The sequence below is a fragment of the Megascapheus bottae genome, chromosome 7 (genome assembly GCF_031878675.1).
Source record: "Megascapheus bottae isolate mThoBot1 chromosome 7, mThoBot2.hap1, whole genome shotgun sequence".
In the NCBI taxonomy this organism is placed as follows: Eukaryota; Metazoa; Chordata; class Mammalia; order Rodentia; family Geomyidae; genus Megascapheus; species Megascapheus bottae.
In genome coordinates this window covers 46,223,340-46,247,644 of record NC_143515.1, presented here as the reverse complement: position 1 = coordinate 46,247,644, position 24,305 = coordinate 46,223,340, and the positions used below count along the sequence as shown (strand labels likewise).

The following is a 24,305-nucleotide window of genomic DNA, read 5'->3' as shown; positions in this document are numbered from 1 at the left end:
TGCTGGTGGTAGAATGCTAGTCTTGAGAAAGCTCAAGGAGAGTGCTAAGGCCCTGAGTACAAGCCCCAGAACTGCCCCTCCCCCCCAATAAAAAGAGTTGGGATGCCAGACTCGGGAAAACAATGACACAAACCATTGGGTTTAATTATATTTATCCCAGTAAAGCTTTTTCTAGGTTATCAGCTTTAGAAATTTTGTTAGATGATACCAAAAATCCTTGAGACTCTATCTCCAATTAACTACCAAAAAAACCGGAAGTGGCACCGTGGCTCAAGGGGTAGGGTAGTATCTTTGAGCTAAAGTGCTCTGGGACAGTACCCGAGTTCAAGTCCCACGACCAAAAAAACAAACAAACAAACAACAAAAAAAACTTAGATGAAGCTGAGACTGGTAGCTCATGTTTACACCATGACCAAAAAAACAAACAAACAAAAAAAAAACAAAAAACTTAGAAGAAGCTGAGACTGGTAGCTCATGTTTACAACCTTAGCTACTCAGTAGGCTGAGACTTGAGAAACAAAGATCAACCCAGGCAGACATTCAGAAATTAACCATCAAAATCTCTAATTAACCAGCAAAAAGCTAGAACTGGAAGAAGAGCTTAAATAGCTGATCCACCTTGAGTGAAAAAAGCAAACGTAAGAGTATGAAGGCCTTAGTTCAAGCCCAAGTACTGGTATGTGTAAATAAATAAACAAAAAAAAATAACTGAATAAAACAAGAGAAAATAGAATAATTAGGTTTGTCTTTGAGTGACTCTATAAGTAACAATGGAACTCTGTTAGGTAGCTTTCTTATTGCTTTGCAGTCTTTGAAAAAGTTTTGGCTGAAAAAAGAACGGTATCAAATGGTCTATTCCTTAAATTTTTGTTGTTGTTGTTGTCCTTTTGCTATTCCTGGGGCTTGAAGTCAGGGCATGAGCATTGTCCTTGGGCTTTTTCCTTAAGGCTAGGGCTCTTCCACTTGAGTCACAGTACCACTTCCGGATTTTCTATATACGTAGTACTGAGGAATTGAACCCTAGTCTTCAGGTATGCAGGCAAGCATTCTACCACTAGGCCAACCTCCTGGCCCTATTCCTTAAAATTTGGAGTCCAAATTATAGTTGGCATTACAAAGGGGCAGTATATATTTCAGATGTAATGAATACAGAATTAAAAAATATATAAATTGCTTGTTACCTATCATTTTCACCACAAAGTTTCTTGTATTCTGCAGCTACCGCCTCATGATTTTTGTTTTCAAGAAGCATTTTTTCCTGTTCTATTTTGAGTGTTTTTTCCAAATCTTCCAATTGTCCTTTCTGTTTTAATAACTGATTGTAACTGTGGAAAAAAGTTAGGAATATAGCTTATAGTATTTCCAAAGAAGAAAGTATTTTTAAAGTGAACAAGAGTAACTTATCAAAAGTACTATTAAAAAACGCATATAATTTTATATAAATTACCTTCATAAATGTGTTTAACTCCTGAAATTGACTATGTTGCCTAAAGAAAATTTATTTAAAATTTAAGAGTAACAACAAAATATATTCAGTTACCGGTCTTCAAGGTCTTTATGTTCTACTTCAAGATTTTTGTGGGCAGACTTCAGAGTTCCATGTTTAGAGATGAGAGATTCATACTCTGAGGCCTGCCGTTCATGAAGAAGTTCCAGTTTCTCATGATCTTTAACCAGAGAATCATAGAGAGCTTTCAGGTCTTCTCGTTCTTTGATTATAGATTCATTTTCATTTTCTAAGGATGACTGCTGGATTAGGAGTTGTGCGTTCTGGTTCATAAGTGAGGTACTCTGGGAATTAAGGGTGGAATTTTCAACCTGTAAGAATGAATTTTTTTAACAGATGTTAACAGTAGAAAATTCTAAGTCACAGCAGGTATATTTGTATTTTAATATGAAACTCGATTTTTAGCTTCCCAAGGAATAAAGTTATCATTCAATTATTATATCTGGAGATGATATATTATATATATAATATAATAAATATTATATATATACACACACACATATACAAACATCTTATAGCGAGGCACTGTATATATATGGGTGACTCATGCCTGTAATCCTATCTACTCAGAAGGCTAAAATCTAATTAACCAACAAAAGGAGAGCTAGAAGTATGAGACAAGTGGTAGAATACTAGCTGAGCATGCAGGATGAACAAGCACAAACTAAGTTCAATCCCCTGTAGCGCCTTCCCTCCTCCAAAAAAATGTAGTTTGGGGTAAATTTATTAACTTTTACTATTTTTGACATTTCTAAAATGAGGACATTTAACTGTACTGAATAAAAACATTTTTTTTTCAATTGTTCAACTCATTCACCTAAGACCTATTGTCAAGCCTCCTTTATTTTAATGGTATACTTAAAGTGTTTGGTTTTATAACACCCAAATATCACATTACAACCTGAAGCTTGGCATTCTGGGTTTGAAGCGTGGTATTCTGTTCCTGTAATGACACAGTCTGCCTCTGAAGTGCAAGAATCTGAGCCTGCAAATTATTGTTCTGTGTTTCAAGTTGCTTCAGTTGAGTTTTCAATGCTTGCTTCTCTGCTTGCAATGTAGCATTCTAAAAAAAAAAAAAAACATTAAAAATAAAATGAATTTCCAACTTATTTTTCTGTGAGATACTTAAATTTTACAACTTACAATCTCAAAAAGAAAAAAAAATTCACCCTTGGGGCCGGGAGTTTGGCCTAGTGGTAGAGTGCTTGCCTACCATGCACGAAGACCCAGGTTCGACAAAAAGCTGGAAGTGGTGCTGAGGCTCAAGTGGTAGAATGCTAGCCTTGAGAAAGTCCAAGGACAGTGCTCAAGCCCTGAGCTCAAGCCCAGAACTGGCAAAAAAAAAAAAAAATTCACCCTCTATCCCATATTGTAAACACTTTTTTTTGGTGGGTCATGGGACTTGAAGTCAGCCTGGGTGATATCCCTGAGCTCTTCAGCTCAAGGCTAGCACCCTACCCCTGGGCCTGGGCGTTGTCCTTGAGCTCTTCAGCTCAAGGCTACCAACCACCCTAACCTTGAGCCAAGCCCCACTTCCTGTTTTCTAGAGGTTAATTGGAGATAAAAAGTCTCAGGTCCTTTTGTGCCTCGGCTGGCTTTTAACCTTGATCCTCAGATCTCAGCCTCCTGAGTAGCTATGATTATAGGAGTGAACCACCTGGCTGGCTGTCAACCATATTTAATTTTAATATGTAATTGTGCCTGGATTCTGTTTTATATTAATCTGTATATAAGATATTGCACTCTAAATATATTTACTAATGCAAGGCATTAGAATGAGATCATTTGCTTAAGTGGGGAAGAAAGAAAAACCCTATCTAAAAAAGGGCTGAAGTAAAGCTCCTACCTAGCAAGTGCCAATGCCCTAAGATCAAAACCCCAGCACCACTGAAAGAGAGACAGAACAAACAGCGCATGTCGGTAAAGATGCCAAGGGCAGAGGGACAAAACCCTTACAATTGGCAGGAATGTAAATTAATGCAACCACTATGGAATACAACATGCAGGTTTAAAAAAAAAAAACCAACATAGAACAATCATATAGGGGCCGGGAGTTTGGCCTAGTGATTAAAGTGCTTGCCTAGCATGCATGAAGACCCGGGTTCGATTCCTCGGTACCACATACGTAGAAAAAAGTCGGAAGTGGTGCTGAGGCTCAAGTGGTAGAGCTCCAGCCTTGAGAAAGTCCAAGAACAGTGCTTAGGCCCTGAGCTCAAGCCCAGGACTGGCAAAAACAAAACAAAAAAAACAAAACAAACAAACAAAAAGAACAATCATATAATCCTGTTATACCACTCCTGGGGCTTCTTTCCAAAAGCATGCAAGCCAAGCTGGGCAGGTGGCTCACGCCTGTTACTCCTAGCTACTCAGAAGACTGAGATGTGCAGATCTAGGTTCAAAGCCAGCCCAGGCACAGAAGAACCCGAGACTCTTTTTTTTTTTTTTTTGCCAGTCCTGGGCTTGAGCTCAGGGCCTGAGCACTGTCCTTGGATTTTCTCAAGGCTAGAGCTCTACCACTTGAGCCTCAGCATCACTTCTGGCTTTTTCTACATACGTGGTACCGAGGAATCGAACCCGGGTCTTCATGCATGCTAGGCAAGCACTTTAACCACTAGGCCAAACTCCCGGCCCTGAACCCGAGACTCTTATCTCCAATGGGGCTTGGTTCAAGGGTAGGGTAATAGCCTTGAGCTGAACAACTCCGAGACAACGCCCAGGCCCAGGGATAGGACAGTAGCCTTGAGCTGAAGAGCACAGGGACAGTGTACAGGCTAAGTTCAAGCCCCATGATCCACCCACCCCCCCCCAAAAATAATAATGCAAGCCAAGATATAGTTGAGATATCTGATATGCACATTTACAGCAGCATTATTCACAATAGCCAAAATACAGAATGAGCCTATGTGCCTATCAAAGGATGATATTTAGCTGTAAAAATAAAAATATAGGCCAGGAGTTTGGCCTACTAGTAGTGTGCCTGCCTAGCAAGCACGAAGCCCTGGGTTTGATTCCTCAGTATCACATAGACAGAAAAAGCCAGAAGTGGCCCAGTGGCTCAGAGGTAAAGTGCTAGATTTGAGCAAAAGTGTTCAATAACAGTGCCCAGGCACTGACTTCAAGCCGTAGGACTGGGGGGAGGAGGAGGAGGAGGAGGAGGAGGAGGAGGAGGAGGAGGAGGAGGAGGAGGAGGGAGAAGGAGAAGGAGGAGGTCCAATAAAAATTGTTGAAAAGGGGGAATGAAGAAACTAATGAAGGGGGAAACTGGATCAAAGTATATTATATGCACATATGGAAATATCACATGGAACCCCTTTATACAACTAATAAAAGCAAACATAAAGTAGAAGTAATTTTGAATTTTATCCTAACAAAATTGATACCATTGATGTTACCTAGTGTTCTACCACTTTGAGCCATAGTGCCACTTCTGGTTTTTCTGTCGGATAATGAGAGATTAGTGTCACACACTTCTCTGTGCCAGTTGGCTTTGAACTGTGATCCTCAGATGTCAGCTTCCTAAGTAGCTAGGATTATAGGCATGACCACCAGTGCCTGCAATATTTTAAGTCATGCAATGACACACTCTGAGTTATTAAAAAAAATAATACTCAGTGGATGAATCTAGAGTGAATCATGTTGAGTGAGACAAGTCAAGACCTTAGGAACAAAAGGCGCATGGTATCCTTAATACGTAGCTATTAAATCCAAAGAGTACAAGAGCGAGGACTCAATAACTGCATACCCAATGCTATGGACATGGTAATGGAAATATGAACATAACTATATAGACATAAAAACTTATGACTCTATAGATATAATGTTTTATTTCATAAATTAATGTTTCTATGACATACAAACTCTTAGCCTAATTTGGATTAAGTTCTAAAAACTAAGTCCCAGTGATTGTATAGACATTCCCTTCTTGAACACTTGTTTGTTAAACTTGTCATTTGAAATATGATATAAAAATCAATGTTAATAAATTCTTTAATAAAAAAATGTAAAAAAAATCAATGTTAATAAATTCTATAAAACAAAACAAAAAAACAACAAAAAGCACCAGGGGCCTGGAGTTTAGCCTAGTGGTAGAGTGCTTGCCTAGCATGCACAAAGGCTCGGGGGTTTGATTCTTCGGAACCACATACATAGAAAAAAATAAAAAAGCCAGAAATGGTGCTGTGGCTCAGTGGTAGATCTCTAGCCTTGAGAAAGCCCAGGCACAGTGCCCAGGCCCTGAGTTGAAGGCCCAGGACTGGCAATAAATAAATAAATAAAATCATTAGAATAACAAATTTCTCTATACAAATTCTAAAAAAAAAGCACAGCATCGAATGGTATATTCTAAACCCAAAAAGAAAACGAATGCCAATGCTGTTATTTTAAACAATAATCTTTCATAATTGAAGGAAAAATGAAAGCATTCTAAAGAATAAGTGCTTTTTGTTTTGTTTTATCAGTCCTGGGGCTTGAACTCAGGGCATGAGCACTGCCCTTGGGCTTTCTCAAAGTAAGAGCAAAAAAAAAAAAAGAAAAACCACAAAAACAGACTTTGATCTACTACAACTGTTTATTGCTTACAAGAAACATACTTTGCTGACAAAGGCAAATAGGTTTAAAGTAAAAGGATAAAAAGATATATTTCTGGGCTGGGAATTTGGCCTAGTGGTAGAGTGCTTGCCTAGCATGCACGATGAAGACCCAGATTCAATTCCTCAGTACCACATACATTAAAAAAAAAAAAAAAAAAAAGCCAGAAGTGGTGGTGTGGCTCCAGTGGTAGAGCTCTAACACTGAGAAAGCCCAAAGACAGTGCTCAGCCCCCGAGGTCAAGGCCCAGGACTGGCAAAACTAAAAGAAAAAAGAAAAAGCCGGAAGTGGTGCTGTGTTTCAGGTGGCAGAGCCCTAACATTAAGAAAGCCCAAGGACAGTGGTCAGTCCCTGAGGTCAAGCCCCAGGACTTGCAAAGAGGGGGAAAAAATACATTTCTAAGTACATGAAACCCAAATGTTAGCAAGAGAAGTTATACTCATAGCTAGTCAGGAGTAACTGCTCATCTGACAGAGCAGGCTTCACACTGAAACTAGAGGAAGGCACCAAGAGAGACAGAGGATAAGAAAAAACAACAGAGAAATGAATATAATCAAAGTCCATTATATACATGAACAAAATGTTGAACTACTGAACATATATCAATACAGGAGTAACATTTCCTAACTTACCCGATTATGTCCAATGATCCCTTAGATCTAATACATTTTGATCTACTACAAATTTTTTAAATACTTACATTTCTCTCTACTTCAATTAATCTGTCTTTAACTTTCAGAAGCTCTCTGGTTGTTTCTTGACTTTCTCGTTCCCATTTGTTATCTTCCCTGGATACTAGAGGAGAGCTCTGTACCATCCTCTCCTCATCTTGTCTCTGTCTGAGTGCTTCATAGTTTTTTTTCACCTAATATTTTAATTCAGAGAAAAAAAAATTCACCAAGATTATCTCTCTCACAATTCCATCTTGTATAAGTCTGGTGAACTGAACTTTTTTTGAGGGGGAAATATGGTAATAATACATGTTATTATTATTATCAGTTACAATTTGATCTTTTCTTGGTCATATGGCTTGAACTCTTAGCTTGGGCGCTGTCCTTGAGCTCCTCAGCTCAACGCTAACGTTCTATCACTTGAGCCACAGCACCACTTCCAGTTTTTAGGTGGCTAACTGGAGATGAGACTCACAGACTTTGGTGCCTGTGCTGGCTTTGAACTGTGACCCTCAGATCTCAACCTCCTAAATTTCAACTTTTTTTTATTGCTGTTGTTGGTCATGGGGCTTGAACTCTGGGCCTGGGCACTGTTTCTGAGCTCTTCAGCTCAAGGCTACTGCCCTACCCCTTGAGCCACAGGGCCACTTCCAGTTTTCTAGTGCCCAGGCTCTGAGGTCAAGCAAGAGGACAGGCAAAAAAAAAAAAAAAATTCCCTTAAGAACAGTTACAAGTATTAGTAACAATAGTGTAAATAAGTTTTCTACTTCCTGAATGAGAAGCTAACTTTGGAAGGCACCTATGCTCAATACCATACCACCAATACTTCACAAGTATGGCAAAACTAAAATATCTAATGTTACTAGGAAATAGTACATCTGCTTGGCAAATTGGACTTGGACAACTACAAATACTTAATGAAAAGTAATATAACTGAATTTCTCTGCATGCAGCAACTCTTATAATGTGTACCACATCGGTCTTATTAAATCTATGCCTTTAGAATTGCCAAAGGAAATGACCGCAGTGAAGTGTGAAGCTCAAAGCCAGGGTAGCTTTCTTTTCTATATAGTGGGAATCTCCTTCTACCTTAAATAGTATATACTGGAAAGTTGATTTTTAGACAATGAAGAGTGCTATCTCATCCTTGCCCTGCCATCTACGTGTATTTCTTACAGTATACTGAATAGTTCTAAATGTGGCCTACATGTTTGGTTGACCAAATGATCTCTATTGAGATAATGGAAATAAAGGATAAACTAGAACAAGAACCTACCATTGTATGGAATACACAAATATCTTGTGTTTCTGTTTATTTACTATGAGAAACACGAAGTTTTTTAATTCTAGACATCATATAAAAGCAGATTTAATTAGTACAAATACTGTCATTTGAACATAGTAATCTACTTCATAAGCTCATCATTTGTAACCACTAACTAAAGGTTTTGAATTATCAATGTGTTTAAAAATCAGGTTAAACATATATAGTTTAAGCTTAAATATACAACTATACCAGCAGGATTTCAATGAGTTACTCGAATCTTAAATGCTTTCCTTTATCTGTCATCCTCTTACTGTCGCCAGATTTAAAAATTTTTTGGTCAGTTGTGGAACTTGAGCTCTGTGACAGGGACCTGTCCCTGAGTTCTTCAGCTCACGGCTACTGCCTTATCCCTTGACCCATAGTGCCACTTCTGGTGGTTAATTGGAAATAAAGAGTCTCACAGACTTTATGCCTGGGCTGGCTTGGAACCTCGATCCTCAGATCTCAGCCTCCTGAGTAGCTAGGATTATAGGATTACAGACATGAGCCCCTGGCACCTGGCGAATTTGAAGCTTTAAAAAAAATTTTTTTAAAGTGTTTTTGAGATTTCAACAATTAGCAAAAGATAAAAATTCTACAAAAGGCCATTTTTTACTAGTCAAATAGACAATTATTTTCACCCAGAATTAAGATAGTTGTTAAATAGCATCAAAAAGAATATGAACACTGTCCCCCAAAAAGAAAGACAAGAAAACTGATCTAGAAACAAAATAATTGCTTCTTTAACCACACTTCCCTCTTTGTGGTATACTTATTAGGCCTATCTTTACCTACTAAAATTTCACCTCAATTTTTAATAAAAAATCATGAGAGAGTGGAGTGTCAGTATCACAGTGACTTTTCCTAATGAAAACATGTAAAAGGGACTTTTATCATTTATCAAATACTGAATACATTATAGCATATGGAATTTGTATCTATATTATAAAGATCTGTTTAAGAATATGCTCAAGGGGGGAGAGAAATGGGGACAAAATCATGAAAAGGGGTGGGTATCAATGTGTATGAAGTAATGCTCCCTGTATCTGACAAATATAACTGTTACCCCTCTGTTAATTACAATTTAAAAAAAATATGCTCAAGCTGGGCTGGGTGAGGTGGCTCACGCCTGTAATCCTAGCTAGTCAGAAGGCTGAGATCTGAGGATCAAGGTTCAGAGCCAGCCTGGGCACAAAAGGACCTGAGACTCTTATCTCCAATTAACCTCTAGAAAAAGGGAAGTGGGGCTTGGCTCAAGGGTAGAACAGTAGCCTTGAGCTGAAGAGCTCAGGGACAGTGCCCAGGCCCAGGGGTAGGGTGGTAGCCTTGAGTTGAAGATCTCAGGGACCATGCTGTGCCGAGCCCAGGCCAGGCTGAGTTCAAGCCCCATGACCCACCAAAAAAAAGTAAATAAAAAAGAATATGCTCAAGCTGGGCGTGGTGGTCAAACCTGTAATCCTAGTTACTCAGGAGGCTGTGCTCTGAGGATTGTGCTTCAAAGTCAGCTCAGGCACTAAAGTCCATAAGTCTCTTATCTCCAATTAACCACCAGAAAACTAGAAAGTGGAGCTATGGCTCAAGGGGTAGGGCAGAGGCCTTGAACTGAAGAGCTCAGGGACAATGGCCAACCCTAGAGTTCAAGTCTCATGACTGACAAAAAAAAGAAAAATAGAATATGTGCTCAAGTTGGGTCACGGAGCTTGCCCTAGTGATTGAGTACTTGGCCTAGCATGCATGAAGCCTTTGGTTCAATTTCTCGGTACCACATATACAGAAAAAGCTGGATGTGGTGCTGTGGAACAAATAGTGGAGAGCAAGCCTTGAGAAAAAGTCCAAGGACAGTGCTCAGGCCCTGAGTTCAAGTCCCAGGACCAGACCAAAAACAAAACAAAAAAAACCACACAGAAATATGCTCAAGTTTCTGAAAAGAAATGACTAAACATGAGTAAAATGTTTGAACATCTTCTATATTACATTTTATACTTTTCTATCCAAATAGTTTTAAGATAAATTAGTTAAAATTATTTTTAAAAAACTCACTGTTTTAAGTTCTTGTCTCAATTGCTGGTTATAATTCGTGGATTCTTCTAATCGAGCTTCCAAAGCAGCAATTTTTTCTTCTTTTATTTCAAGTGATTTCTTAAGAGTAGATTCTAACTTTGATTCCAAAAGTTTATACCTACTGTCCAAGTACAGAAATAATATAGTTCATCAAGGGAGATCAGAAAATTGCTTTCAAAGACAATTTATGATCACAAATATTGATAAATAAATGAGTCATACAGACATCTTTTTAAGAGGCAAATTAAATTAGCTTTCTTTTTTTTACTGATCTACTTCCTCTTTAAAACTATTCCTGGTCAGAAAGCAGCAAAAGTTGGAGCACGGTGGCTCAAGCCTGTAATCCTAGCTACTCAGGAGGTTGAGTTCTAAAAATTGCAGTTTAAAGCCAGCCCAGGCACTAAAGTCTCTCAGATTCTTTCCCCAATTAACCACCAGAAAATTGGAAGTGGCACTGTGGCTCAAGGGTAGGGCAGTAGCCTTGAGCTACAGAGCTCAGGAACATGGCCTAGGCCCAGAGTTCAAGTATCATGACCTACAAACAAAACAAAACAAAAAAAGCAGTAAAAAAGCAATGAGTAAATAGAGCTCCAAATTATAGCCTAGACTGTCAAAGAATTAGTATTACAAGGTCACACCCATAAGCCCATCCCCTGAGAGACTATAGAAGAATTACAAGCCAGCCTGGGATACCCAGCTAGCCTAGGTACTGGAGCCATAGTTCAAGTACAGAGCCAGTTGTAAGCAAGCTGAGCAAGTGCTCTGAGTTCAAGTCTTGCTACTGGCACAAAGGCTGGTATCTAGGTACCTATGGCCACACAGTGAGATTCTATCTCAAAAAACCACACATGCTCACACACACCACAATCAGCAAACAACAATTAGAATTAGAAAAAAAAAAAAAAAAAAGATTTTGAAGGGACAGCACCCTGGCCAAAGAAAACAAAGTAATTTAGCTAATCAGCTGTGGGGCTTGGACTCTGGGCCTGGGTGCTGTCCCTGTCCCTGAGCTATTCAGCTCAAAGCTACTGCCCTATCCCAGGCATCACTTCTGCTTAATTAGAGGTAAGAGTCTCATGGACTTTAGTGCCTGGGCTGGTTCTGAATTGCAATTCTCAGATCTCAGCCTCCTGAGTAGCTAAGATTACAGGCATGAGCCACAGCACCTGGCTAATTCAGCTTTTTTTTTTTTTTTTTTTTTTTTTTTTTTTGCCAATCCTGGGCTTAAGCTTGGGCCTGAGCACTGTCCTTGGACTTTCTCAAGGCTAGAGCTCTACCACTTGAACTTCAGCACTATTTCCAGCTTTATTCTATGTATGTGGTACCAAGGAATCAAACCTGGGCCTTCGTGCATGCTAGGCAAGCACGCTACCAGTAGGCCAAACTCTTGGCTCCAAATTCAGCTATTTTTTAATCCTATTTGTCAATCCTTTTTTTCATACTTTAATTTTCTCAATGGATTTTGTTTCATATTTTCCATTTCTTTTCTTTTTAGTTCTGAGACTAGAACTCAAACACGATACCTGACACTTTTGTTCACTGGCTTGGCACTCTGCCATGTGGGCCATGCTTCCAATCTCTGTCTCCTTCCATTTCTTAAATCCACAAATGAAAAATAAAATGCCTAACTCTGTGTTTTCTAAAAGAATGCTTGTTCATTGCTGATGTTTTCGCAGGCAACCAATGCCTCTAATCTTCTCTTACCTATGTCGCATTTTATTTTCTATTTTGTAATTGTACCTATGTAAGATTTTTTTTCACATAAATATTAGGTTCTCTTATTTGTTTCTTTTACTTATATATCTTCTGTAAGGGAAGAAAAGAACTAAAAAGAGTAAAAGTATAGTTGGGCACTGGTGGCTCATGCCTATAATCCTGAGTACAGGAGGCCTGAGATATGAATACTGCGTTTCAATGCCACCCTGGACAAGAAAGTTCATGAGATCCTTATCTTCAATTAACTTCCAGAAAATCAGAAGGGAAGCTGTGATTCAAAGTGGTAGAATACTAGCCTTAAGCAAAAAGAGCTCAGGAACAGCACCCAGGCCTTTTGTTCAAGTACCACCACGAACATCATCATCATCACCACCATCACCACCATCACCACCACCACCACCACCACCACCACCAAGTACTATTTGCCAGACTTTGTACTTACCTGTCATCAGTACTTTGTTCATCATGTAAGAGGCGCTCTTTATTTAACCCTATCTTCTCAAGCTCATGAGTTAATTTTTCAAGATCATTGTTCATTTGTTGAGTCTTCAATTTTTCACTTACCAAATCCTTATTTCAAAAGAATATGCATCTCAATTAAGTGTCTAGAACATAACAACTCAGAAAATAAGTCAAGATTCCCATTATTTTTTTATCAGGAAGGCAATCCTGAACCAGGAGAGAAATGTTATCATTAAACTTTTCTTCTTTTCTTGGTTTTTCTGATTTGCTCAGTTTGGAAAGGGGGTTTGGACCAGTGCCCAACTTGGGCATGCTAGACAAGTACTATAAGGCTGAGCTACATCTACATAAACAACTACTAAACAATAGTTAAGCTTCACATATTCTAGTTGAAATGACCTTTTCTTGTGCTAATATTTCTTTTCAATTATAATGTTAAAAATGAATTGAGGGAAATTGCATACTTATAAAAACACACCTTAGGTTTGAAAAGTATGAGGGAAAAAAATAAACCTAGTTGTCCATTGAGACTTTAGTACAACTTTCTTTCTATGGATATATGATTAATATAATACTCATCCTTCCACCACAAGGTTCCTTCTCTCAGGAGAAAGAGACTTAAGATAGTGATCTGAAGAACTAGAGGACAGTCTTGGAAGTTCAGGCCTAAGAAAACTGTTGTTCATATTTGTAAGACTACCAACAACAGAAAGAAAAAGTGAAAAGTCCCTTTTAATACCTTTGTGGCAGAAATGCATCTTCTGTTACCTCAAAGCAGAAATGTGACTTTGTCAGAAAGCTAAGATTTTATTTTTGGCTATTGTGGGGCTTCATCTCAGGGCCTGAGCACTATCCTTGGAATTTCTCAAGGCTAGAGCTCTACCACTTGAGCTACAGCACCACTCCCAGCCCTTTCTATGTATGTGCCACCCAAGAATGGAACCCAGGGCTTTGTGCATGCTAAGCAGGCACTCTACCACGAGGCTATACTCCCGGCCCTTTAATGTCATTTTAAATTTACACTCTGTTGGGAACTAAATCTAGAGCTCAGCAGACAAGGCATGATTGTGTTATACTTCCAGCCCTGAGATACTTATGCATGTGTACGCTAATCCCAGCATTTGAACTCAGGACCTGGGCTGTCCCTGAGCTTTTTTTCTTGCTCAAGACTATTGCTCTACTACTTGAATCACAACTCTACTTCCAGCTTTGCTGATGTTTAATTGGAGATAAGGAGTCTCACAGACTTTACTGACTGGGATTCACACCATTATTCTCAGATCTCAGCCTCCAAAGTAGGATAGCTAAGATTACAGCTTTACTTCTGGACTTTGGTGGTTAACTGGAGACAAAAATCTCATGGATTTTTTCCTCCCTGGGCTGGGGTCAAACCTCTATCCTCAACTCTCAGATCCCTCAGTAGCTAGCATCTGATTTGATCAAATATTTTAATATTATTTTTGAAATCAGAGATTAAAATTAAAATGTTATAAATCAGATAACCCGAAGAACCTTAATGCTACAAATCTTTTTTTCTTTGTCTGTTATGGGACTTGAGCTCTGGGCGTGGGTGCTATACTGAGCTCTTTAGCTCAAGGATATACCACCCTACCCCTTGAGCCACAGCGTCACTTCTGGTTTTCACTTCTGATTTTCAGTGGTTAACTGGAGATAAGAGTCTCACGGACTTTAGTGTCCAGGCTGGCTTTGAATTGTGATCCTCAGATCTCAGCATCCTGAGTAGCTAGGATTACAGGTGTGAGCACCATGCCCCACAAATACTATAAAACTTGAGGCATTCAATTTAAATTTACTTTCAGTTTAACCAAAGTAGAAACCAAGAAAGCAGTTTCCACATTCTGTTGAACCATCAAAAGAAATTACTAATGTTTCTATTGAAACTTAAAACATAAAAATCATGTCTTCAATTTTGGTATGCTTACCTCACGTAATGTAACCAAAGTTTTTACATCAATAGTTGCTCTTTTCACAAGTTCTTTATTTTCCTTTTCTAATTCTTTGAGACGAACACAAGATTCTTTGTATACACCAATTTCTTTAAAAAGAGTTTTGTTTTCTTTTTCCAAATTTCCAATCTTCACATTATTTTCTTCTAATGTGATATCTTTTATTTCTGCTTGTTGTCGGAGCCTCTTGTTTTCCTTCTCCAATTGTTTCTTATCTTTTTCTAGTTGAGATGTTTCCTGCTCTAGTGATTTATTTTCTTTTTCTAGCTGTTCTAATCTTTTGCTAGATATTTTCAATTCTTCTAGGTTCTTTTGCAATGTTTGATTTTCCATCTCTAAGTCTTGTAGTTCACTTTCTAACTGTTGGATTTTTTTATTACTATTTTCTAAAGCTTTCTGTAACCTTTGGTTTTCTGTATCTAATCCCTGATAGCTAACTTCTAAACGTTCTGTTTTCTTGAAAGATGCTTTCATGAGCTCCAAACCTTTCTTAAGTTGTTCTTTTTCACTTTCTAGCTCTTTGTTTTCTAGCTGTAGCTGAGCCATTTTCATGCTTGCACCCTTCAAAGATTCCACATTTCTTCGAAGTTCTAAGTTTTCCTCATCAAGTTGGGAATTTTCTTTTTCTAAGGATTCTAACTGAAAAGTAAGGTTTTTAAAGCTATCCAATGTTTTTTTAAACTTTCTATTTTCTCTTTCTAGCTCTGAGTTTTCTTGTTCTAAGGCCTCAATTTTTTCACAAGTAATTTTCAAATTGGTTATCTTTTTCTGTAACAATTCATTTTCTTTTCCAAGATGATGCAATTCACTTTCAAGTTCTTCTGCTCGTTCTCCTTTTTCTTTATAATGTTCCAATTCTTTTTTAATTTGTCTTTTTTCGAATTCAATCTTGCTTAGCTTGCTACTTGTTTCTTTGATAGATTCGTGAAGAATTTTATTTTCCTTTTCAATGTCTTTTACCCTTGCTTCAGCACTTATCTGAGAACGCTGCCTTAAGGAAGACACTGTTTGATTCAGATGTTCATTTTCCTGTTCCAATATTTTAATCTAATTCAAAAAAAACAAAGAAGAAAATTTAAAACTGTAATGAGCAAAACTACATATTGTGAATTATAGTTTTCACCTTTCAGAATCTCAAAGCCCTACATGCTAGAGGGTATAATACTACAATATGCCTTACTTTGAATTCAGACAAATATTTACTGACAGATCCCTTTCTTTCTTTCTTTCTTTTCTTTTTTTTTTGCCAGGCCTGGGCTTGAGCTCAGGGCTCTAGCACTGTCCTTCGACTTTCTCAAGGCTAGCACTCTACCACTTGAGCCTCAGCACCACTTCCGGCTTTTTGCTATGTATGTGGGGTACCAAGGAATTGAACCCCGTCTTCATGCATGCTAGGCAAGCACTCTACCACTAGGCCAAACTCCCGGCCCTCTGACAGATCCCTTTCTATATCTATTGTCAGATCACCTTTTAGAGACTTCACAGTCCAAATGAATAGCTAATAGATGTTAATTTACTATTATTATTGTTTTCTGTGTCAGGACTGGGGCTTAAACTCAGGCTTCTTGCTCTTGCTCTGCTTTTCCACTCACAGCTCGCATTCTACTACTAGAGACATGCCTTCATTCCTGCTTTTTTGCTGGATAATTAGAAATAAGTGACTTACTAGGTTTTTTGTTTTTGTTTTTTTTTTGCGTGGGCTGACTTTAAACTGTAATCCTCAGACCTTGGCCTCCTCATTAGCTAGGGTCACAGGTTGAGCAACCAATGCCTGGCTTGCGTTTATTAATAAAATGATTTTTGCCAGTCCTGGCCCTTCAACTCAGGGCCTGAGCACTGACCTTGGGCTTTCTTAAGGCTAGAGCTCGACCAATTGAGCCACAGCACCCCTTCTGGCTTTTTTCTATATATGTGGTACCAAGGAATTGAACCCCAGTCTTCGTTATGTTAGGCAAGCACTGTACTACCAGGCCTACCAGGCCAAACTCCTGGCTGATTTTTTTTTTTTTTTTTGCCAGTCCTGGGGCTTGAATTCAGGGCCTGGCATTGTCCTTGCACACTTTTTGCTCCAGGGTAGTACTCTGCAGCTTGAGCTACAGCATCACTTTCAGGTTTTTTTTTTTTTTTTCAACATACTGAAATGTATTTTATTTCCTTCCCATTGATAAATCTTTATTTCACTCACTTAATATACTGTCTTCAGATAGAGGTCGTTATCAGATATTAAACTGATCAGATACTACACTTCTCTGCCAAAAGGCAGAGAAGTGCTATTTTCAGGTTTTTCTGAGTATGTGGTACTGAGGAATTGAACCCTGGGCTTTTGCATGCTAGGTGAGTACTATACTACTAAGCTATGCTCTTGACCCTGATTTTCATTTTTAATAGATATTTAAATTCAAATATAAATACAGGGTGGGACACATGCACACATCTCTTTAAAGATATATGGTTTAACTTCCATTAGATATTTTTTTTTGGGGGGGGGATTATGGGGTTTGAACTCTGGGCCTGGGTGATGTTGCTGAGCTCTTCAGCTCAAGACTATCACCATATCCTTGAGCCACAGGCCCACTTCCTATTTTCTAGTGATTAATTAGAGATAAGAGTCTCACAGCTTTTGTAGTGCCCAGGCTGGCTTGAAACCACAACTCTCAGATCTCAACCTCCTGAGTACCTAGGATTACAGGGGTGAGCTACTGTGCCTAGCCCATTAAAAATTTTTGCAATACCTATAATATAAAGGATCCTCACAATGTATACATTGTGTGTCTGTGTATTCATTTTTAAAAAGGATTTTCATTAGTGAACATTTAAGGAATAAAATCAGCTGATAATGGGTGGTCCATGCATTATAATAATGACATACTACATCCAGTTCAATTTTTGAATGGAAGATGCAGTTCCATGTTTATTATAAAGTTTGTACTGAACTCAAAAAAAAAAATCAGCTGATAAATCTGACAACAAATTCATCTGATACCATGCCCAGTATAATGGGTCTAAAATGTAATATGCTTACTAATCCTAAGAGGTTTGTGAAAGATGTATACTTTAGAATCTTTATTCCATACTCCATAGAGAAAAATGCACCTAATCTATTTAATTTTGTTTCTTCAAATATTAGCAACTGAAAGAAAATTCATAGTACCCAAGATATGGCTGCCATACATCTTCCTCTTTAGTAGGGTCAGCAAATAGTTGTATTTCTTTCCAACTTAACTAAAGAACTTTAGAATTTGTACTATTATTCTATAGATACTTAGCTGTATTTCTTTCCAACTTAACTAAAGAACTTTAGAATCTGTACTATTGTTCTATACATACTGGAAAACATTTTATAATAGATTGCTATTAAGCATACTGGCAATTAAAAAAAAACTGATTTCTTTTCAAATGCCTGAAAATACACACGATAGGAAATGAGATTAAATTATACAACAGTACCTTCTGATCCATGAGGAATATGATTCAAGACCTCTAGTGGATAAATGAAACTGTGACTAGTATAAAAACTTATATTTAGGGCCGGGAGTTTGGCCTAGTGGTAGAGTGCTTGCCTAGCATGCACGAAGACCCGGGTTGGATTCCTTGGTACCCCACTTACATAGCAAAAAGCCGGAAGTGGTGCTGAGGCTTAAGTGGTAGAGTGCTAGCCTTGAGAAAGACAAAGGACAGTGCTCAAGCCCTGAGTCCAAGCCCGGGACTGGCAAAAAAAAAAACAAAAAAACAAAAAAACAAACAAACAAAAAACATATTTATCATTTTTTTCCTATATAGATAAACCAATGATAGCATTTAATATATAAATTAGGCACAGTAAGGGATTAACAGTAAATGACTGGACATTTTCTCAATCTCAGCGTACTTCTTTTCCTTATTAGATGAAGACCTTTATTTAAAGAAAGCACTTAATGGGTTTTCTTCCATATATGTGAATTGCTTTTATCACTTCTCTTACAATTTGGGGTGACTTAAATATAAACACTGTGATGCTACCATAGATAAGACATATGATAACCAAGAAGCTAATAAATCATTACAAGTATATACAGCACAACTGTGCTTGGTAAAGGGATGATTCACATTCTAAAAAGGATGGAGCAGGAAATATTGAGATTTCATGGACTACTCAAAATGGTATTCTATTTAAAACTTAGCAAATTTTTGGAACTTTCTATTCAAAAATTTTCAACTGTTGGCAACTCTAAGAGAATGAATCTTACTTGAGGGGGGAGCGTGGTGGTAGATGACCCAGGATAATGAAACCACTGTAACCACTGTAAAAATCTAAAAAAAATCCCCTTGATGCTATAGGAACATTTTATTTGTGTATATTCTAAAATAACCTCTGGCAATAATTTCAAAATATATTATTTGAAATAAAAAAAAATAATGGACCTGTCTCTCTGAATTTTCCCTAAGTGTTTCAATTGTTTTTTCAAGCTGAGCCTTTTCCTTCATCAGATCCTTGCTTAAATTTTGACAATTCTGAAGACTTTGCTTTTCTTGAAGAATCTCATTTTCAAGAATTTCAACCTAAAGAAAAAGTAAATCACAAAACAACACATTAATATTTTCCAAGAGGCAAACTGTCAATACAACAGGTGCACTCAATAAACAACTTTGAATTTAAGCACTCTGCCACTGAGTTGGCATTTCTACCTCTAAATTTGATTGGTGTATAAAATAATGAGGATAAATAAGTACTGAATAGCAATTTCAAGATAAAGGTATGTCAAACCATGAATAATATTACTATGTAAAATATTTAAACCAAGTAATTTAAAAAGAAAAAATGTTATAATTGAATCTTCACTGTTCTACCAGTCTCACATATTAAAGGAAATAGTAAAAATCTTGTAAAAGATGGGACACAGTGGCTCACATCTATAATCCTAGCTATTCAAGAAGCTGAGGTCTGAGGTTTCTGGTTCAACGCTAGCCCGGGCAAGAAAGTCCACGAAAGGTGACACTCTAATCTCCAATTAACCACCAAAAAATCAGAAGTGTGCTGTGACTCAAGGGGTAGGGCGGTAGCCTTGAGTTGAAGAGCTCAGGGATAACGCCCAGGCACAGAGTTCAAGTCACACAAACAGCCAAAACAAAAAATCTTCAAGGTGGTGAGGCTGGGAGTTTGGCCTAGTGGTAGAGTACTTGCCTAGCATGCACAAAGACCCGGTTCGATTCGTCGGTGCCACATACATAGAAAAAAACCAGAAATGGTGCTATGGCTCAAGTGACAGAGTTCTAGCCTTGAGAAAGCCCAAGGTCAGTGCTCAGGCCATGAGCTCAAGGCCCAGGACTAGCAAAAAAAAAAAAAAAAAAAATCAAGGCATTTATCTCAATAAACTAAAGCATTTGTTCTCAGAGCATAGTTCCAGGAGAGCACAAAAATAAGCATTACCAGGCCAGGAGTTTGGCATAGTGGTAGAAGGCGCCACTTCATATTTTCTAGTGTTTAATTGGACTTTGGACTTTAGTGCCTGGGCTGGTTTTGAACTGTTATCCTCAGATCTCAGCCTCCTGAGTAGCTAGGATTACAGGATTGAGCCACTGTGCCTGGCACTGTCTATTAATTTCTCTACTAAAAGCTACTACTGTTCTACCACTTGAGCTTTAGATTCACTTCAGACTTTTTTTTGGTGGTTAAGGAACTCAAACTTTCTTCTCAGACTGATCTGGAACCATGATCTTCAGATCTCAGCCTTCTGAGTAACTATGATTAGAGGTGTGAGCCACTAGCGCCTCGCCAAAATTATTTTTTTTGTCAGTCATGGGGCTTGAACTCTGGACCTGGGTGCTGTCCCTGAGCTCTTCAGCTCAAGGCTACTGCCCTACCCCTGGAACTAGACATTGTCTTTGAGCTTTTCAGCTCAAGGGTACTGCCCTACCCCTTGAGACACAGCCCCACTTCCCTTTTTTTAACTGATTAATTGGAGATAAGAATCTCATGTTATTTAGAGCTTGGGCTGGTTTTGAACTTCAATCCTCAGATCTCAGCCTCTTGAGAAGCTAGGATTACAGGTGTGAGCCAGCACACCCAGCTCAAAATTAATTTTTTTATATGTGTGCGTGCATGTGTGCATGTATGTGTGTGTGCGTATGTGTATCACTTATTTTGTTGATAAACAATATGCTGTCCAGGGTTTGCTTCAGGATTATTCTGATACAGGCAAAGTAGGTAGGGGTACAAATGATATAAGACTGTAAGTTAATAATTGTTAACACTGAATAATAGGGGGCCAGGAGTCTGGCCTAGTGGTAGAGTGCTTGCCTAGCATGCACAAAGACCTGGGTTCAATTCCTTGATACCATATATATTGAATAGCTAGAAGTAGGGCTGTGGCTCAAATGATAGAGCACTAGCCTTCAGGAAAGGACAATGCTCAGGCCCTCAGTCCAGTCCCTAAGATTGGGGAAAAACACAAAACTGAGTAATAGGTATAAAAGGTTTGTTTACCACATAAAATGCATGAAAAGTCTATATAGTAAGTTAAAAATACTAAGGATACATGAAAAACAAAATAATTATGCTACTTATTTATATTTATATATATTTAACATTACAGTAAATATTACATTTTTATTTACCTTTTTATTCAGTCTTTGATTTTCTTTTTCAATTTTCAGTATTTTGGAAGTGTTGTCTTCTGTAGAATCCATAGTACTCCGAAGTTCTTCTACAGTTTTTGTCAAACTCTGGTTTTCCATCTCCAACTTTAATAACCTACTTGATGTCAACTCACTCACTTCATGGCTCAAGGATTTCTGTGGTGCTACAATATTGAAATATATATGTTTACTCTTAATATTTAAAATATTAGCCGGGCTTGGTGACTCACACCTGTAATCCTAGCTACATAAGAGGCTGAGATCTGAGGATTAAGGTTCAAAGCCAGCTGGGCACTAAAGACCAGAAAGAAGACTCTTTTTTTTTTTTTTTTGCCAGTCCTGGGCTTGAGCTCAGGGCCTGAGCACTGTCCTTGGACTTCTCTCAAGGCTAGAGCTCTACCATTTGAGCCACAGCACCACTTCCGGCTTTTTTTCTATGTATGTGGTACCAAGGAATCGAACCCGGGTCTTCGTGCATGCTAGGCAAGCACTTTAACCACTAGGCCAAACTCCCGGCCCCGAAAGAAGACTCTTATCTGCAATTAACCTCTAGTAAAAAACCAGAAGTGGTGTGATAGCTCTAGAGGTAGAGTGGTAGCCTTGAGCTGAAAAGCTCCGGAACAACGTCCAGGCCCAGGGATAGGGTAAGTATGTGAGACTTTTATTTCCAGTTAAGCACAACAAAGCTTGAAATAGAGGTCAGGCTCAAGTCAAGTAGTATTTAGTATTGAGCAAAAAAAGTTAGGGACAGCACCCAGGCCCTGAATTCAAGCCCCAGGACCATCAGAAAAGACAAAAACAAAAAATTTTAAAATATAAATAAAAACACTGTGACACCTCCACTTAAAAAAAAAAAAAAAGCCACAGACAACCAAATGCCAGGGCTCACACCTGTAATTCTAGCTACTCAGGAGGCTGAGATCTGAGTGTCAAGGTTAAAAGCCAGTCTGGGCACAAAAGGGACCTAAAAATCTTATCTCCAATTAACCTCTAGAAAACAGGAAGTGGAGCTTGGCTCAAGGGTAGGGCAGTAGCCTAGAGCTTAAGAGCTCAGGGACAGCCTTAGGCCAAGTATAAGACCCATGACCCACCCACCCCCCCACAGGAAAAAAAAAAAGCCACAGCTAAGCATTTTGCTCTGTTACCTGGACATACAAAGCTCTTGATTTGTTTGCTAGGGTTTTCTTTTTTAAACCAGTATCCTCAGATCCCAGTCTCCTGAGTAGATAGGATTATTGGCATATACCATCAGCACTGGGCTGTTAAAACACTGTTTAATACTCAATCATTATTATTGGCAAGTTCATGTATTTTTTTTCCCCTGTTCATGATTCAATGCAATCAACTCTCATCCATGTATCTTAAGTAAATAAGATTAGTCTGCAACATGCTTTTTTGTGGGTGATGGGGCTTGAATTCTGGGTCTGGGCACTGTCCCTGGGTTCTTCAGCTCAAGGCTACTGCCCTATCCTTGAGCCAAGCCCTACTGCCCATTTTCTAGAGGTTAATTGGAGATAAAGAGTCTCAAGTTCAAGCCAGCCCAGGCTGGCTTTGAACCTTGATCCTCAGATCTCAGCCTAGGATTACAGGCGTGAGCTACAGTGCACCTGGCTCCTGAGCTTTTTTATGTTCAAGGCTAGCACTGACCACTTGAGCCATAGCACCATTTCTGGTTTTGGGGTGCTTAATTGCGATATGAGTCTCATCACGACTTTTATGCCTGGGCCAGCTTGATCATGATCCTAAGATCTCAGCCTCCTGATTAGCTAAGAGTCCAGGCAAAGCCATTTGCACGCAGCTACAATGAGTCATCTGTGTAATTATTCTATAAGTACTAGATTATAAATTCACTCAGAACATAAATCTACCTTAAACTATACCTTAAAACTACCTTAAAACTGTATCTTCAGGTCTTTATTTTAATAAATTTGACCTGGCTTAATTTTTTAAAAATATATCAACACTAATGTATAAAATAGTATGACCCAAATAATTGAATTATTTGTAAATATGCCCAATTTTAAGAAAGAAGGCAAGTCAATCTGGACCCTAGGTAAAAGAACCAAAAGTTAAAAATTTATTTGGTGGTTTTTCATCATATGCAGTAATAAGACTAGTTGGTAAGTAAGCTCCTATAATGATGGTTAGATTTATGAAAGTAGTCATGAAGACCTTTCACCTTCTTCTGACTAAATATTCATGTATCTTCTGTTTCTGATTTCCCATTCCAGTTTGTCTATAGTCAAAAAACATTGCTGACCAGGACTTTTCTGTTTTACTGCTAGATGACTATATTTCTAAAAGAAATCAATGAATTGGTATCCATACTCTTTTAATATTAACATGAAATAGTACCATTTAAATCTTCTTTTTTTTTTTTTTTTGGTGGGTCATGGAGCTTGAATTCTGGACCTTGGCGCTGTCCCTGAGCTCTTCAGCTCAAGGTTACTGCCCTACCCCTGGAGCCATAGCCCAACTTCTCATTTTCTAATGATTAACTGGAGATAAGAATCTCAGGGTCTTTTGTGCCCAGACTGGCTTTGAACCCTGATGCTCAGATCTCAGCCTCCTGAGTAGCTAGGATTACAGGCGTGAGCCACTGCTTCCGGCTTTAAATCTTGTTCTTACACTCATAAAATTGTATTTTAAGAAATATAATGACAAGAAATTGGCTTAAAAATAGAAATATATTACTGTATGAAATCAAATTTGGTTAGGCATTGGCATTTGGAGTTATCTCAGCAAAACCAAGAAATGTATTAATATAGCCAGAATTGCAAGTGTAAATTTATTCCTCTATTATTTAATTCCTCTATTAATTTAATTAAGACAAAACTGGGAATACCTTCAGAAAGTTCACTAGTTCTAGATATCTGTTCCAGCTCCCAGCCAAGATGTAATGATTCATCCATACTTTGTTTCTGAGCCATTTCTAAGGTCATATTTTCTTCCATTAATTCTTCAATCTTTTTTCTATCCATATCTCGTTCCTTTTTATTAGAAAGCATAAGACAAAAACTAAGAAACAATACAATTGCTATCCACTATTTTATTACTCATAAAATTTATTAAAAACTTAATAGTAAGTTTTGATTTTTTCAAAATATTTAATTAATAGCAATCATTACTAACAGGGGTGTCCTATCCTTTTAAAATTATTTTTTGGGACACTGTAAAAATGTATCTTCATAGTCAATATATTGATTTAGTGATGTAATTTTAGCAAAATAGCTTTATTTCTATGTTTTTGATGCTATACTTATACAATCAATTATTATGAAGAAAAGCAAATGACAAAATTAATAAGTAATGGTTGTATGTAAAGAAAACAAAAACTCCTACATAAGTACTTACATCAACTTAGAAACATTTATTTAGGCATCTTTTTCTCCACATTTTTTATTTGCATCCAT

General features: G+C 38.0%; 1 protein-coding gene and 1 pseudogene across 7 annotated transcripts in view; both read right to left on the bottom strand.

The window, feature by feature from the left end:
* Positions 1–24,305, bottom strand: part of Ccdc88a (coiled-coil and HOOK domain protein 88A) — a 97,403-nt gene that overhangs the window by 29,497 nt on the left and 43,601 nt on the right. For 5 of the 7 annotated variants that reach the window (XM_090336903.1, XM_090336900.1, XM_090336904.1 and 2 more), the window contains exons 12-21: positions 23,738–23,882; positions 20,872–21,056; positions 18,679–18,816; positions 14,254–15,324; positions 12,291–12,418; positions 10,112–10,253; positions 6,795–6,959; positions 2,409–2,570; positions 1,541–1,818; positions 1,182–1,325 (exon numbers count right to left, since the gene is read on the bottom strand). In XM_090336903.1, coding sequence (XP_090193029.1) covers positions 1,182–1,325; positions 1,541–1,818; positions 2,409–2,570; positions 6,795–6,959; positions 10,112–10,253; positions 12,291–12,418; positions 14,254–15,324; positions 18,679–18,816; positions 20,872–21,056; positions 23,738–23,882 — 2,558 coding nt within the window. The remainder of the gene's footprint in view (positions 1–1,181; positions 1,326–1,540; positions 1,819–2,408; positions 2,571–6,794; positions 6,960–10,111; positions 10,254–12,290; positions 12,419–14,253; positions 15,325–18,678; positions 18,817–20,871; positions 21,057–23,737; positions 23,883–24,305) is intronic. The other 2 variants (XM_090336902.1, XM_090336898.1) reach the window with 1 other exon arrangement.
* LOC150060734 (U2 spliceosomal RNA) lies at positions 16,441–16,549 on the bottom strand (annotated as a pseudogene).